Genomic DNA, 16,579 nt, shown 5'->3' on the forward strand with positions numbered 1-16,579 from the left:
GCTCTTAAATCCACTGACAAGACTGATGTAGTGTTGGGCATGATTTGAGTTCCATAGAGTTGTACCTACAGCCAGAATGGTTTGGCAAAATGATCCATTGTGTATTAAATCTACAGATTCAAACAGTGTAGAAAATGTATGGGCTATTCAGCATCTTAGAATAGGAATTGGGTTGGACTGCAGAAAAATAAGGATCTGTAAAAGAAAATGGAAAACTGAAAAAGAAATGGATGATGGAGTATATTGATTGCTAGTGAATTTTTTACCTTTGCAAGGTTCTCCAGTGGCCTATATGAGCTGGTACCTGAGGATTTTTCCAATAGGATAAGTGTCTGATCTGCCACAGAAAGCACAAATATCTCTTTTTAGCATATTACCGAAATCTTGGAGACAGGTCAAGGGCTGACTTTACTGTGGAGACCCCATTTCCTTTATCCTTCCAAAAATAGTCCTTCCAGGTGAGGTCTGAAGCCTCTTAACAGGATAGTGTGAGGAAGCTTCCTGTATTTGTCCAGAGGATGACTTTCTTTCACGTGATCGTTACTTTGTCATTTTTCACAAGCTCCAGATTCACTTAACCATCATGTGTAATGCTGCTGGCATCTGATATCTGTAGCTTCCCTTCCCATCTGCCAGGGATTTCATGCTTCTGACAAAACAGCTTTAAAATCGCAAAGACAGCCAAAATGTAGCCTAAAATCACACTGATCAAATGCTGTGGCTGTTACGTGGGATTATTATTTTTTTTTTCAAAAAAAAAAGAAGAATGGCTGTGTATCAGAATATGACAATATTAAAGGCCAATTATGTTTTCAATGAAATACCAACTGGCATCAATTGATGTGGGATCTTCTCTTTCATGGTGTGGTTGCCTTTCGGTTGCTCTCTGTTTCCACTTGTTGGGTCCATCTCTGGTTTTGTATGTCTTTATTTTTGGGCTTACTTGGTAAAGAAAAAGCATTTTCAGAAAATTTCATCAAATAAAATGTGCCTCACTGATGTCAGCTGAGGAAATCAGTGTCAAGAACAGGAAAAGCCAGAAGATGAATGGGTCTCTTAGTTCAAAATAGGAAACAGCTTGAAGTTCCTTTGGGGGGAAACAGAAACCTCTTTCATTAACAATGACATTATTTCACCTCTGGTGCAGAGTAAGGATTGTGTTCTCCTGGTGATGGACAGACAGATCGCCCGTTCATGCAAATGACCCTGAGCATTCATGGATACAAAGGAACAGCCCTAAAATATTGACAGTTTTGACTAGTGAACTATTCTAGTGATCCGTGTGTGGCTGAGACATAGAGCACAGGGAAAAACTCATTGTTTGTGCTCTCGACTTGATTTCATGTGCGTAAGGTGTGTATGCCTCCCTGTCTCATCTCAGTAGATGTCAAAGTAAATCTGTGTCACTGAAGTGAAGGATCTTGCCTGGATGATGCAGTATTCATTTTTTCGTACTTTGATATGAGAATGATGTCTGATCGAGGACTCATGCATTTTGTGCAGGATTTATCATTCAGATGTATCTGGGTTGCTTGAAGTTTTTTTCCTGGAGTTTGACAGTAACGTACATTCACCTACTTGTTTGTAGTCACGTACACAAAATGTTGTTGGTTTGTTGTTTTTTTTTTCCAATCAGACTAAGAGTAGGACAGGAGTTTGTGCTGACCTGTTACGAACATGCCCAGTTGCTCAATATAAAATGGTCAGTGGGATGTTTCTCAAGTGCCTTGATTTTCTGTTCCATTACTCCAAGCACCTTCCCTGCTTTCTGTTGGGGCTTTTCTCTAGCAGCCCGTCTCCTACCTCATGCTATTCTGAAATTTCTTTATTTATCTTAGATTCTGTCATTTTGCCTAAACATTGATATTTTCCAGAAATCAGCTTTTCAAGTGGAAATGCCTATTAACTTTCTGAAGTCATATGTCAGTGAATCACAGAACTGTTTAGTTTGACTAGACAAGTCCTATAGTGATACATGAGTTATTTTCTTCTTCAGAGTCATGCTTATGTTCTTTTCCAATGAGCTGGCTGTTTTATTGCAAAAGAACCTGTAAAAGAGGTAATTTTAAATGGGTATAAAATAAATTCTATTCTGTAAGGTACTCATAACATTTCTAGAAGATCCTAATTAACCTCCTTATGTTATCATAGAAAGGTCTATTGCATTTGTAATTGCCAAACACTTCTGGTTTTTTAATAGGAATGATTCCTGTCTGGTACCTATAGGCATCATCATTCACCAAGCAAGCTTTCCATTTCAGGATATTAGAAACAACAGTAGATTAATTGAAGTCTTCCACCAATTATCTTGCTTGTCTGTGAGGATTATGCCCTGATAACAGTAGTGACACAAAACATTTAGTGAATAAAGACCTTGGGGCACCATCAGGTTGGCTCCCTGTGCTGCCATAACGTTGAAATACTGCTGGACCACGGAGCAACAGTGATGAAGGTACCAAGTCTTGGGGGAGATGCTGTTTGCTGACTTGGTTGTGACACAGATTCGATGTGACCCTTTGCACATCTCGGTGCTGAGACGGCACAGCAGCCTTTAGGACGTGACACCATGGCCAGATCCAGGTGCTGCTCTGTCTCGTATCTGCCAGCCAAACTGCAGATGCTCGTTAGTGAAAATAGAATGAAGTCCTCTAGCAGAAAATCACAGATTATCCGCTGATGTTTGCACTGCACTGGATCGTTTTCATTAACAATGTCCACCTGTTTTGCAAAAGAAATCACAGCCGCTGTGTGCCTGCACAGCAGGGTCAGATCTTGCTCTTAGCACCGTAAATTCTAAATATGAGTATTTTCACTAGTTTCTTTACAGTCATCCTGATTTAAAATAAAAACTGTATTGCAGTTCCCAAGCTCAGCTTTGATGAATTGCAGAAGCAGGCTCTTATCAAGCAACTCAGGGGTTTTTTTCTGTTTTTATTTCTTTTTCCTGAAAAGAGCAGGAAGTTTACCATACTGCAGAGCAAGATGAATGATTTTGCCATTTGAGGCTGAATTTTCCAAGAAGGATTAGGATGTATTACAGTCCTGTAAATGCAAGAATCCTCCTTGCAAGCCTAGCATTTCTTTAGGATCACGATCAAAATTTGGTCTATAACTACATATGCAAAAGAAGAAAGAATTTCAAATTTGAACACTTCCATTCCTTGACAGCAGCTACAAATTTAATTGCAAATGATGGAAAATCCCTTACTCATAGTCAGAAATTATTATAAATGGTTTTGGTTCAATTTTACAGTGAATTGCTGTATCTCAATCATATGTTAAAGGGTTAAAAGAGAACGAATGCAATCTTCTTGCTTGTGCACAGATGTGCTAAAAGGTCACCAGCGTGATGGGAGAGAGATGTTTTCATCTGATAATACTACCTCTTCTTTTTGTCTCCATGTGTTTTCCTTCCAGCTATCCATTTCCCATGGTATTCAGTAGCTGCAGTAGAAAGGACCTGGAAAACAGCCTGGAAAAAGGAGTGGGAATGTGTCTGTTTAACTTGCCTGAAGTCAAGGAGTCCTTCGGCGGGCAGAAGTGTGGGAACGGCTATGTGGAAGACGGAGAGGAGTGCGACTGCGGGGAGCCTGACGTAAGACAACTCCTGAGAATACTGCTCACCTCCTGCCCGCAGGTTTTTCATAGAGTCGTAGAATGGTTTGGGTTGGAAGGGACCTTAAAGATCATCTCGTTCCAACTCCCTGCCCTGGGCAGGGACACCTCCCACCAGCCGAGGTTGCTCCAATCCCCGTCCAACCTGGCCTTGGGCACTTCCAGAGATGAGGCTTCCAAACTTCTCTGAGCAACCTGTGCCAGTGTCTCACCACTACTCTTAATCTACCCTCTTTCAGTCTGAGATAATAAAGAACTGGTTGGCATGTTTAAGGCTATTTGGTGTAAAACAAAACTCTCTTCTCTGCTTCTATCTTATCAGCTTAAACCTCAGAGTCCTCAGAAAAGCAGTGAGTCTGCTTGACTCTCATTTGAGTTGCTAAAGTTCAGGCAGGGCTTTAGTTAAGAATGTGCTGGATTCGCCTTTAGAGAACTCTCTCATGGCTTGTCCGACAGACTAACCACAACTAAACTGTCATGTTCCTAACAACAAAAATTCCTTTCAGTACTAGCTAATAAGTTAAACTTAAAATAAACTTGTTAACATCTCCCAAATTTCTCAAGATAGCGTGCATTAATTGAGGGCTTGTTTCCAAATATGAGAAGCCGCTCAAATATTAATGTAGATAGTTGTATAAAAACAACATTGACAAGGTATTTTTTTGTCTCAGCCAGCTTCAGTTTTTAGGTGCAAGACCTTTCCCTCCTTTACAGTGAGATTTCTCTTTGCCGCCAGCCAATTACCTTACTAACAGAAATAGCCTTTTCTGCCTCCCAAAAAGATTGCTACTACTTCAAAGATGATTCCATTTAGTTTAGTGAACGTATCAGAGGACTGCTCAGATCAGGAGGAGATAGGCAAAGCCTGGAGGTCAAATAATATCCGAGCTGACATCCTTATCCCGTTGGCATGCCGCACTCATTGGCTGCATTGAACTTCTCTCAGAATATCTGAATTAAATACATCAGCAGATGAGGGATTTGTTTCCTGTGATAAATACGGTTCTGTGGACAAAATAGATCGGGGCAGTTAACCCAGCGAGATATTGCTGTGTCCCGTCTATACAGTGTATCGGATTTACACAAGCTGCAAGGATTTCCTGACAGTTCTCTCATTCTTCAGGGTAACAAGGTTGGAGGAAGCAGGCTTATCTTCTTGTTTAAAGTCAATAGAGTGCAAGCAGCTTGCAAATGTCCTTCTAACCCAGTTATCTTTCTCATTCTCACTTCTGAATGTTAGCGATACCTTTTCAAGTCAAAGCCACTTAACGTCAGCAAGCACTGACTTGATTTGCCTCTTCTGTCTATGTTTTTCTCTTTTAATTATATTGGAAGAGTGCAGCTTGGGTCCAATTTTATTAGTTTGCAATTTACTGCTATAATCTGAGTGGAACCAGAAAACCCATTAGATTAGTTAATAATTCAACCGCCCGGCCATTTAGACCAGCTGAGTTTTGTCAATAGCGTTGCAATATTTTATGGCATGGCCATCTGGACAAGAACATATGCTCTTTGTATTTTTATCAGTGATCAGAATTAAATATCCGTCGGAATATGTAAGTGTAGGTGGTTGGCAGGGATATCTCTCCTTTAAGTAAAATATTAGCCCTGCATCGAGGTGTGTGCTGACAGGCATTCCTTAGCAGCAGGACAGCAACGGATTCATGGGGATGGAGAATCATGACTAACGCACATCTCCCACCCTTCAGACACTCCTGGAAATGCTAACGCAGTGGACACTGTTTGACCACCTCCACCCATGTCATGGACATCAAACCCTGGTCATCTTCTTGAGTGTCATGAATGCCCACATGCCCACCACCTGGCCAAGAGTGTAAGACCTGGCCAAGGATGATACTACCAATTAAGGTCCAACTTCATCTGGGATTATATTACCAAAAAATATCTGACATGCTACAGTGTCTGTGGGAGGAGGGTTAACGTAGATTACGTGTGGAAGGATAGGAGAAGGCAAAAAATTAAAAAAAAAACCTTTGGTCCCTGAGGACTGGAAGGAGACAAATGTGGCTAATTTTATAATGGAGGATCAGAAAACTGCAAGTTGTTAAATCAGAAGTCAGACAAATTACTTCCAAATGTAATTAAGAGCTAGTGCCTGAAGCTCTGACATGCCAGGGACGAGTCAACAACACGGCTTTTGTGCCACAAAACCTTGTCTTACAACCTATCACAGTGCTCTGAAGGACTCGACGAGCAAATGGAAAGGGACGATGCCATTCTTGCAGCCTGCTCGGAGTTCAGAGAGGCTTTAGACCAGCCTCCTCAGGACACCAAGCAGCTGTGGGACAGGACAATATTGCATGGGCCAAAACTGGATGAAAAATAGGAAATACAAGCAGGTATAAATTGTCTGGTTTAAGCAGCAGAAGGAAATCAGCTGTAATGTATCCTCAGGACTACACAATTCAGCATATTCATAAACAGCCTGGGAAGAGGAGTAGTCTTGAATTTGCTGATGACATTAATTAGGATGGTAGAGATGAAAGCTGGCTGTGAAGAACTGCAGAGGGACCTTCTGGGATGGCTGGACTAGGCATTAAAATGACAAACGGAATTTGGTGCAGAGTGATGCACATTCCAAATATCACATAGAAGATGATGGACTCTGAGCTGACTCCGACCATAGAGGAACAAGACTTCATATTGCAATAAATAGTCTCATGAAAATGTCAGCTCAGCGCTCAAGAGTGGTCTAAAAGGTAAATAGGCTGTTAGAAATTACTAGGGAAGAAATAGGAAAACAAAACAAAGCACCAACAGACCTCTATAAAACTGCAGTGTGCTGCATCTGAAAATGCATGTGCAGTGTTTTGCTGTCCCCTCCCTGATCTCAGGGAGGATAAAGCAGAATGAAAAAGGTTGAAAGAAAAGCAGTAAGGTGATTCAATGTTTTGGAGAGACTCTGACTGGAAAAGAAGAAAATGAAGGAAAAGCTGATAAAATCACGAGAGAAATGGAAAGAGTGAATAAGAAGCGTTTCCCCTTCTGACAAGAACTGTGCAAAGATTGGATATTAGGAAAAAATTCTTTACTGAAAGAGTGGTGAGGCAGTGGGGCAGGCTGCCCAGGGCAGTGGTGAAGTCACCAAGACGTGCAGACGTTGCACTTGGGGACATGGTTTAGTGGTCATGGTGGTGCTGGGTTCACAGGTGGACTTGATGATCTTCGAGGTCTTTTCCAACCTTAATAATTCTATGATCCTATTCTATGAAATGAAGTTAAAAAATAGCAGTTTTCAAACAAGCAGGAGATGCCCCTCAGACTGTGTCGGTTACTTGCGAGTTCCTTCCCACTGAAGGTTAGAGCTGCTAAAAATGCTCGTAGAGCCAAGGGAAAGCCAGGAGACTGGGAAGGTTTCATGCACGTGCTCACATTCTTGTCCTTAAGCATCTTCTTCTGGCTGCTGTCAGGGGGACACAAGGCTGACCTGATGGGCTCTGTCTTGTGTTCTTAGAAAAGTAGGCTTGAAAACAAAGATGTCCTGCCCACAGCATCCAATGATGTTGTGTAGGTTATGCCAGAATTGCTGCTGTGTTTGTCTGAGATGCTCCAATGAGGCCAGGAGACCTACACCAAGAAACCCAACCGCTGACATTGCTGTTGTTACTCGTAATGACTAATAATAATAAACTAAAACACGGCAGTCATTTTGGATGGCAACCTCCAGCCTCCGAAAGCCCCGTGAGCCTTTTCTGTTGGCTTGCCTGTTTATGTTAAAACCATTCCTGACAATTTAATAGCGCAGGCACAAAAAACTTATTTGCCGAGCTCTTCCCCTATGATGAGTAATAAGTGAGTGAGCAATTGGAAATTTCAAAGGCTGCAGTAGCATCATTCAAAGAGCTATGTCTGCGTCTCGAGCTGCCTGTGGAATGCCAATTGCTATCCTGGCTGGCTGCTGTAGGGCGAGATGACGGGGTACAGGAGCTGACTCTTTCAGAAGTACCTTAATGGGACTGACCTTGCTTTCCTCTGCTCTGCTTTCCTCAGATTGCAATTGAGGGGAATTTCTAAGATGTTCTTCTGCGCAGAGGGACATTGCTTCTTTGACGCAGCAGCTGCACAGAAATATTTGGGTAGCCTGCTGCCTTCCAGCACGATCCAAAATAGGTGCAGGAAGTCGTCCCACTGCTTCGGAGCAGCACGGATAGCTTTGTGTGTTCAGGCAGATATTCTCTAAGAAAGCAGGGAAATGCTGAGAATCATTTTGCTCTTTATCCGTGTGTGCAGTGGACACCCTGTCTTCCAGTTGGGAAGCTTTACAAAAGTCAATAAAGTAACAAAAGGCTGTGAACATCATTTTAACCCACTTTTTTCCCCTATGCTCCCTATATTGTTAGTGATCTCTTGTTAAGTTAAACTGACTTAACGCAGCTGAAGAGCAATTTCATCTGCTGCTGTTTTTGTTGGAGAGATGAGATTCCAGCGCAGCTGATGTAACTTGCAGCTTGTGAGCATAATCTTGGAAAAATAAATCCATTATTTTCTGAAACTTCTTACCAGCTCATTCTGCTGAGAAAAAAGTTTGCAAAAGCCCACACATGCCACCGTCTAAACCGTAAGTGTGAAATTGGGATGGATCAGTTAGCGAGAATGCAATTCATACTCATTTCATCTCTCGAAGCCCCATTACTGGCAGACCCTGATAAGAGATTATATGGAATAGTGTCATCGTCTGTCTTTGTGGCAGGCACCAGTCTCCACAAAATACTGAAGTCTGGTCAGCAGCTGCCACAAAATAGAGAGCTATAGTCGTGATGCTCAGTAACTGCAACACAGGTCCTGGATCCTCACTGGTGGCAATGAAATAATTCCACTGATTTTTTTTTTTTGGTGGAAATAAAACACCTTACTTCTGTACTGGGATTAGTATCCACATACTTGAGTTGTCTGTGATATCTGGGATTAGATCCATAGCTAGAATAAAGGAGCCTTCCTCAGTGACTTCTCTGGTTTTACTGCGATGATTGCACTTGCTGAATCGAAGGACAGAGAAGACTGCTTGGGATCAAGTTGTAGAATTTCATGCATAATTTATTATTTTATGCCTAGCTTTTCTTGGCAGAGCTATAGGCAGCCTCTTGATTTACAGCTCATTGTGACTGAAAGTTGTCTGCTCTAAATTTATCCCCCAACCAGGAATGTACAAACCGGTGCTGTAATGCGACTACCTGTGCTTTGAAACCGGGAGCGGTGTGTGCCCATGGACTTTGCTGCGAAGACTGCCAGGTGAACTGATGGAAACCATCTTTATCTCGGGGGAGTGGGCACAATTCCATGGTCTGCTGAACTGCAGAGCAGTAGGCAAGGATGAGGAACAAGAAAATTGGTATCACTAAGCGTTAAGAAACTTGCATTTCATGTAAGCAATTTTTTAAAAAATCTCAAATTTTAGTAGTTTCTGAAGGAGCAGATCAACAGACTTTTTTTATTATGTCTGTGCTATTCATAGCCACTCTATTTGCTCATGCAAAACCTCTTCTTTTACGTGAAGTTTTGTATGCTTTAATTTGTTTTTTCTTGTTTATATGGATGTGCTCTGGCAAGGAGTCATTACACGCTGGACCCTTTTTTTATGGGAAGACTTAAAATATTAATTCTGTCAACAGCATATATATTTTTAATGGCAGATCATCAGCTCCTGTGGACTCTTAATATAGTAGAAAAAGCCGAGTTGCCGCAGGTATTTACCTTCTTGTTCTCTCAGACCATCTCTTGCATGTGGGCTAATAAACCATTCAGCAAGTTTTCCATTGTGTCTGTGGCAACCATCTGCCTAAAAGCTCAGCAGCAGCAGCAGCAAGCTATCAAAACAACTAGCAAATGCTTTTTAGCAAAATCAATCTTGATGTCTTTTTTGCCTTTTACCAGAGGCGCTGCGGTGATGGAGTTAAAATCCAGTGCTGCTCCCTGAGCACACCCATCTTTTGTGGTTGCTGTCGATTGTGAATGTTCTGCCGTTACCTACTAGTGGCCTTCAGCTCTGAGAAAAATGTAGTTACCATGGGAAATCAGGACAGGAGCAGTTACATGGACTAGTTGCATAAATAACAGGAAGAAGAGCTTGATGCCCATAGCAGAGTGGCGTTTCCATGAGGAAATGTGTCCCCATCCCAGGAGCTGTCAGGGAGCTGGTTCCAGTGTCAGGTGGGCTGGTGGCTTCATGAGCCGTAACATAACCCATAACATGATGTTCCATGAGCTGCTGCTCACAGCTGTGTTGTTACAACCACATTTTCTGATCGGTGCTACAGAGCATCCTTTGCACCACAGCCCAGATGTTTGTGTGCCTGCGCATTTGGACTTGATTGCAGGGGGCACCCTTGAAAACTTGGGGTGGAGTTTGAATACTCTGGGTTTACCTTCTGACCTGAGTGACATGAGCCATGTTTGCGGCTGAAAGTTCAGTTTGGCCCTCCTCCCTGCCCAAACCCTTCGCAACTTGCGTCAAACAAATGTATTCAAAGAGCTGCATAAACCTTGCACCATCCTCTGCGCTCAGCTGGTGCAGGGCCAGCGGAAAAAGCCATTTGTGCGCCACGTGGGTTCTGCCGCTGCATAACTCTGATTGGAATTCCAGCAGTTTAAAGGGGTTTGTTTGTTTTGCAGTTAAAACCAGCAGGGATTTCTTGCAGAGAGTCAAGTAATTCCTGCGACCTGCCAGAATTTTGCACGGGAGCCAGCCCCCACTGCCCCGCTAACGTGTACCTGCACGACGGGCACGGGTGCCACGGGGGGGACGGCTACTGCTACAATGGCATATGCCAGACCCACGAGCAGCAGTGCATCACCCTCTGGGGCCAAGGTGAGTGTGAGAGCCAGGGGATCTGCTCACGAGGTAGATCTGGGGGAGAAAAAAAAAAAAAAAGTGAAAAAAAAAAAAAAAAGTGGAAAAAAAAAAAAAGAGAAAAGAGTTTGTGATTTGGAGGAATTTTAAACAGGACTCAATCTGTTTCTATTCTTCCCTGAAGCGGAGACCTGAATAATGTGGGAGCTGTTTTGTGATTCATTCTGTCTTTGATTTGCGATCGTGTTCATTTCTTGCTGCAAGAGGTAAAGAGCAACAGTAACGAGGTTTGTTCTGCAAATGTCTAGGTGAACTTAGACAAATCATTTAGCGCTGACTTTGATATGGCCTTATGTCATCCCACAAAGTGCTGAATGCTCTTGACAGGTTGAAATCACAGCCCTTTTCAGCCTGATGTGTAAGCTTCCCTCTGTGCTCTAAATTACTAAAATCTGCAAAACATATATGGCTGTCTACATCCCAAAACAGAGTTCACTGTTTGATGTTGACTTGCATCTCACATAATAATACAGGATGCTCATATCATTGGGTGTATTTTATTAATTGGAGTTACCCTGCAAGCCTTCCTAAGCAGTGTTATTAGCAGAGTACACACTGAAGCAGAAAGAGGTTTCGTTCTCCCCTGGGAATTTACTTACTTTTTGCAAAAATCTAATAGCATGAGTTCTTGGTTTATTCAAAATAAATGATATCCCAGGAAAACCGTTCACCTTTCTCTAATGTCCTGTGGCCCTTCCACTGAAATACAAGTGCTAATTCAGCATTTTGCTATTGCCTCCTGCGTCGCTGGGAACAAATCAAGTCTTCAGCACCTCTTACCCCTTCTCTCAAACGGGAAAACCACTTTTACCTCTCTTGAAGTGAAGCATTATCTAGAGCTAGATTTAATTTCTTTTAAACTACCTTTTTCAGCTCCCTTAGCCTCTTTCTATTCAGTATCTCTCTGCTTTCAACTCTGTTTCAAAACATATGTATCAATATAATGACACACAGATGTTTCCCTTGGTCAAAACCCTCATCAGAAGTCTATTGAAGAATGTGTCCGTTATCTTCACAGGGACTTGGACTATTTGCAGTTTTTGTTTCAAGGAGCATTAAAGCATCTCAGGAAATAGTGCCGCTGATACAGATAGCAGGTTCGCTTGGTCATGTGGGGATAAGAAGATGTCAGAGGAGTTCCAGTTGAAAATTAAACTCCCCACGTGGAACAAACCATTCATCTGATATACTTCTCCGAATCCCACTCGCATCGTAGAGTTAATATGAGCTCATACAGGCATGTGCAATTACAGCCTCCAGTCTTACTCATTCTGGGATTTTTAATCCCCTGGATACAGAGACATTTTCTCTTGTATAAAGCAAAAATCTCCTCACGAACCAGTTTCCCATGCCGTGGAAAGTTACTCGGTCAGACTGTTAATAATTTCAGTTGCTGAGGAAAATTCTGCGAAAGGTCAGGGAGCTGAATTGCTGCAGTTCCCTTGCCAGGTCTGTGTCCTAACGCAGCAAATCCTGCAAACCCCTCCGGGCTCCCCTAATTCTTTCTTTTCCTCCTTCCTGGGACTATTCAATATGGGCACTGCTGTGCCTGGGGTCTCCAGAGGTCAAGGCTGTGGGAGTCTGCTTATAAGAAAGATGACTTTGTCAAGAACAGATCTCAACTAGGCTTTAACGGAAATCCATTTTTTTCCTTGGAAATGGCCAGGGATAAAGATTTTGAAAGGGAGGATGGGACATTACCAAACCTAGACTGAAAGGCTTGATTTTTATCACATTTTTGGAAGTGTAAATTAGAAATATTAACAGTAAAGCAAACTTTCACAGAGTGTAGCAGGTAGGGTTCAAAAAAAACCCTAAAACAAGGCCTACATTCTGTATTTAAGGACCTGGGGTGCGAATACCCACCACTTGCTCACACTTTCATCTGGTAGGAGTGTGAGGTGGCAGATGGGAGTGGAATGGGAAGAGGGCTCTGTTGGCCATGAGATTTGAAAAATATCGTGATACAAAAAAACCCCAACAACTTCCTTTCCAGCCTTGTTTGCAGTAGAAAGAGATAGGATATTCTAAGATGTTGTCTCTGGACTTTGTATCAAAAAAGACAAATTTGAACCTTTTACCAAGTTATTGTAATTGGTTAGGGTTGGTTTAAACAACTGGGTGTGCTAGAGTGGAGTGAAGGAGGAGTTGTGTGCTTTTTTGAAAAAAAAAATCTATACTGTAAAGAAAAAACGGATAATGGTTCATTTACAGTAGTTCCTTTTTTCTTCTTCCCAGTAGGAGAAAGTCATGTAGAACAAAATTCAATCTTTTTTTTCAGGTAATATTCAGTATATTGAATTCTTTATCAGTGCCTTCTTTTGTATATCTTTCTTTATTCATCAGGTTACAGACGTCCAGTAGCCCAATGATAACCATCAATCTTAATATTTTTAGATCTAGTTACAGAAAAATAATGAGCCCTGTCAGAGCTTGTTTATGTTAGGCTGAGCAACAGGAACCCGTTACCAGAAAGAAGTACTTGCATTTCCTTGTGAGTTTTTTTGTTACTTTCCACAGATAAGTTCAAATCAAATAGAGGAGCATTTTTTTTGCTATTCTCTCTCTGCAAAAGCATGGAAAGTTTGGTGGGAAAGAGGTGAGAAGCACCTGGGGGCAGTCACTGGAAATAGCCATAAATTCCTCTTGAAGACCAAGTTCATTCCAGGCTGCTCCTAGAACACAAAACTTACTGCTCTCTCACCTTCATTCATGTCATTTTTATCATTAAGGAGCAACGTGCATGAATTGCTTGTGAGCCTTTTTTGTTTCCTACTCAAAAATATCAAGGTGCACTGGTCTGACCTATTGATAGTGACGCAACATCAATAGTAAATACATTTTCTTAATGTCTGGGACTCCACTGGCATTTTCCAGGAGCAACTACATATACTGATAAAGCTACTTAAGAGAGAGAAATTATTGATTACCAAGGAATCGAAGATTCACAGCTTTAGACTCATGGCTTTTTCTCCATTGACAGGAAAATGATTCTTTAGGGAAGGAAAGCAGATGTTTGTCAGTGTGTTTTCCTATATTTCCCCAAGACGAAAAAGATTTGGAGAGCCAATGGTCAGCATCGACTTCGTAATTAGAACATACTTAAATTAGCTGCATAGACATAGCTATTTGTTTAGGCAAGAACAATCTTAATGTCAATATTTGTTACAAAGACCCATCACTGGTGTAAGAGCTTTGCAGTTTTTTCCAGGTACAACCCCATGGGCAAAAGAGATGGGCTTCCATCCAAGTTAGCTGACCAAACAATTGCTAACCGGTTTTTCTTTCCAAACATACTGATTTATCCAAGCGCTGTAAGGATTTGAATTCAGTAAAACCAAATTGGTTTCGATCACTACAGATTTGCAGCCAGGCCTTTCCTTCTGGAGATGTGAAAGGCATTAAGCTACGTTCTCAGAGCTCAGCATGCTCCTGAAATGCGAAAAATATCAGCTCAGCCCCATCACTCTCTTGCCCAGATGTAACAACAGGGATCTCCAAAATGAAGAGAGAGGCCAAGGGGAGCTTGTGGAAAGTTTGCTTTCGCTCATCAATGCAGTAAAACAAACTCGATGGGATATAAAATCCAGGTGTGAATCTCATGACAGAATTGTATTTTTATAGCTGTATTTATTTATCCAGTTGTTCACGGTGCTTGTTGGTATAGCCTGAGAACTCCAGCCTCTTGGAGGTTGTTCTTTCCCCCCCTGCACACCCATAAAAACTGTACTATTTATTTATTTATTTATTTTTAAATAAAACTTGAGGCAATGTTAGGAACTGAACTGAAATATCTTTCTTTTCCCTTGGCAGCCTGATAACGGGTGTTTCTCTGTTCTTGGAATCAGCACCATGGTCAGAAATTTCTTTTCAGGAAGCTATGACAGTATTTTTCTCATTGCAGCAGGTCTCGCACTGATCTGAAATGACACAGCATTTCCGTATCGCTTCCAAAAGCGTAGAACATCTCTTCTTTTGCAGCCATATAGGGCAAGAAGGGGGCTCATCAATATACACATTTGGAGAAAAAAACCCAGCAGTCTGCCAGCTGACAACTGCAGTGGTGAGCTTTGACCTTCTGCATTTTCAAACGGCTGATTTAATCCCTTGAATAAGGCTTGGCGTGGAAAGGCTGACAGGACCTTAATTACAGGGTCATGATACTGTAATTATCAATAGCAAAGTGAAATAAACTCTGCTCATCCTGCTCAAAGCACTTAATAACCACTAGAAATCTTTGACAAATTGTTTTGCCTTTGCATGTAGAGGTAGCAAAATCGAGAAAGACAGGACTTTCTGCTTCAGTTTATGTGGTACAATCATGATAAATGGGTTTCCTCCAGAAACACAACATTACAATTCTCTTCCTTAAGCATCCTCCGAAAATCTCCTTTCAACTTGGTAGCTCCATCTGTTCAGCTTCATACACTCTGATGTGTTTTCATCTATAAAAAAGTCCAAATATTGTGAGAAACCAGTCAGGAGAGAGAACAGCCATCTGAATCCCAAGAAGCAACGTGCTTTGGTTTGATACCAAAGACAGAAATCAAAGCTAGATTTTGGTTTCCAAGCCGCAGCTGATTGTTGGGTACCAGGTGTTTTCATACACAGACTGCTCGAGCCTGGCAGGGGAGCATTTTTATACTCCCTGAGATCTTTTTTCTTGTCAAGTATTATTGGTTGGAGTTCAAGCTCACTGTCTGAGCCCTGGAAGGATGTTGCAGATGTGTTCTTCTTCCTGCAGGCTGCTTTCCATCATGTGTAGCACACTTGGCTTCTGCATTCAAAAACCCCAAAAACCAAAAAAGGTTTCACTAGGTGAAACAGGAAGATAAATACATTAAATGTCTCATTATTTCAGTGAGATCCTTTTTTTTAAATAAGCGTAGAATCATCAAATGGTTTGGGTTGGAAGGGATATTAAAAATCGTCTCGTTCCAACCCCCTGCCATGGGCAGGGACCAGCCCAGGTTGCTCCAAGCCCCGTCCAACCTGGCCTTGGGCACTGCCAGGGAGGGGGCTGCCACAGCTTCTCTGGGAAATCTGTGCCAGTGCCTCACCACTCTCACAGATAAGAATTTCTTCCTTATATCTACTCTAAATGTGCCCTCTTTCAGTTTGAAACCGTCACCCCTCGTCCTATCCCTGCACTCCCTGATAAAGAACCCCTCGCCTTCTTTCCTGTAGCCCCCTTTAAGTATAGCGAGGCTGCTGTCAGGTCTCCCCGGAGCCTTCTCTTCTCCAGGCTGAACAACCCTGACTCTCTCAGCCTGTCCTCACAGGGGAGGTACCCCAGCACAAAGCTCCTGGCTAGGAATGAACAAGACCCTCAGCAATTGTGTCTGATCATGGTAGATGAGTGGGGGTTTATGGCTTTGGTGAGATGGGTCTGAGCAAGTCAGTCTTTGCAGATGTGGGAGAACACACAGTTTTACTTGACCTTTTGCTTGCAGCATTTTGTTTTTTCCCTTCTTTTCTTCCCCTTCCCTTCTAAAGCTGGTATAGTATGTGCACATGTTAATGTGTGTATTGAGCTGAATAGTTAATATGCCTGCCCTGGAAGGATGAGGAGGAATCTACATGCTGAAAAAGGAAAATTTTACTTTTGCTTTTTGCTCAATGCCTTGTCTGGATGCTTTTGTTGAGTTTTTGATTATTGCTTGTGGTTTAATGAAAAGAAGTTAAAGAATCCTGTGTGAGTCCCTTTTTACAGTTCCAGATTTGAGAAATATTCTGAACTCAGCAAGCTTGATGGTAATCTTCCCAAGAATTTCAAGCTCTTGTCCTGCTCTCCAGGGAACCAACAGCTTATATTCTGTTCCTTCTGTGCTTTTCTTTCTGAGTTTTCCAGCTTCATATGTAAAAATTTTAGAAGGAAAAGAGGGTGTTATCTTAAGCTTCTGTAAGTTTTATGTTTTGTCCTTAAGAGCATTAGATTGCTGTTCAGCAGTATATAGTATTAGTCAAGCTTCTGACTGTGAAATGCAGATAATTAATTGAAGCTTTAATCTTTGAGTTATTAAAGAAAAGATCCACATTAACTGAAAGTTTTACAATCATATTTGTATTTTCTTCTCCAGGAATTTGACCCTTTAA

At 41.8% G+C, this 16,579-nt stretch overlaps 1 protein-coding gene across 1 annotated transcript in view; it reads left to right on the forward strand.

Moving 5' to 3' along the window:
• Positions 1-3,417: 3,417 nt before the first annotated feature.
• ADAM12 (ADAM metallopeptidase domain 12) overlaps positions 3,418-16,579 on the forward strand; it is a gene marked incomplete at its 5' end in the record, with an annotated part of 31,904 nt that continues 18,742 nt past the window's right edge. The window contains 3 exons of the mRNA XM_009873277.1: positions 3,418-3,595; positions 8,776-8,865; positions 10,246-10,441. Coding sequence (XP_009871579.1) covers positions 3,418-3,595; positions 8,776-8,865; positions 10,246-10,441 — 464 coding nt within the window. The remainder of the gene's footprint in view (positions 3,596-8,775; positions 8,866-10,245; positions 10,442-16,579) is intronic.

The sequence above is a fragment of the Apaloderma vittatum genome, unplaced genomic scaffold (assembly GCF_000703405.1).
Source record: "Apaloderma vittatum isolate BGI_N311 unplaced genomic scaffold, ASM70340v1 scaffold2127, whole genome shotgun sequence".
NCBI classification, from domain to species: domain Eukaryota; kingdom Metazoa; phylum Chordata; class Aves; order Trogoniformes; family Trogonidae; genus Apaloderma; species Apaloderma vittatum.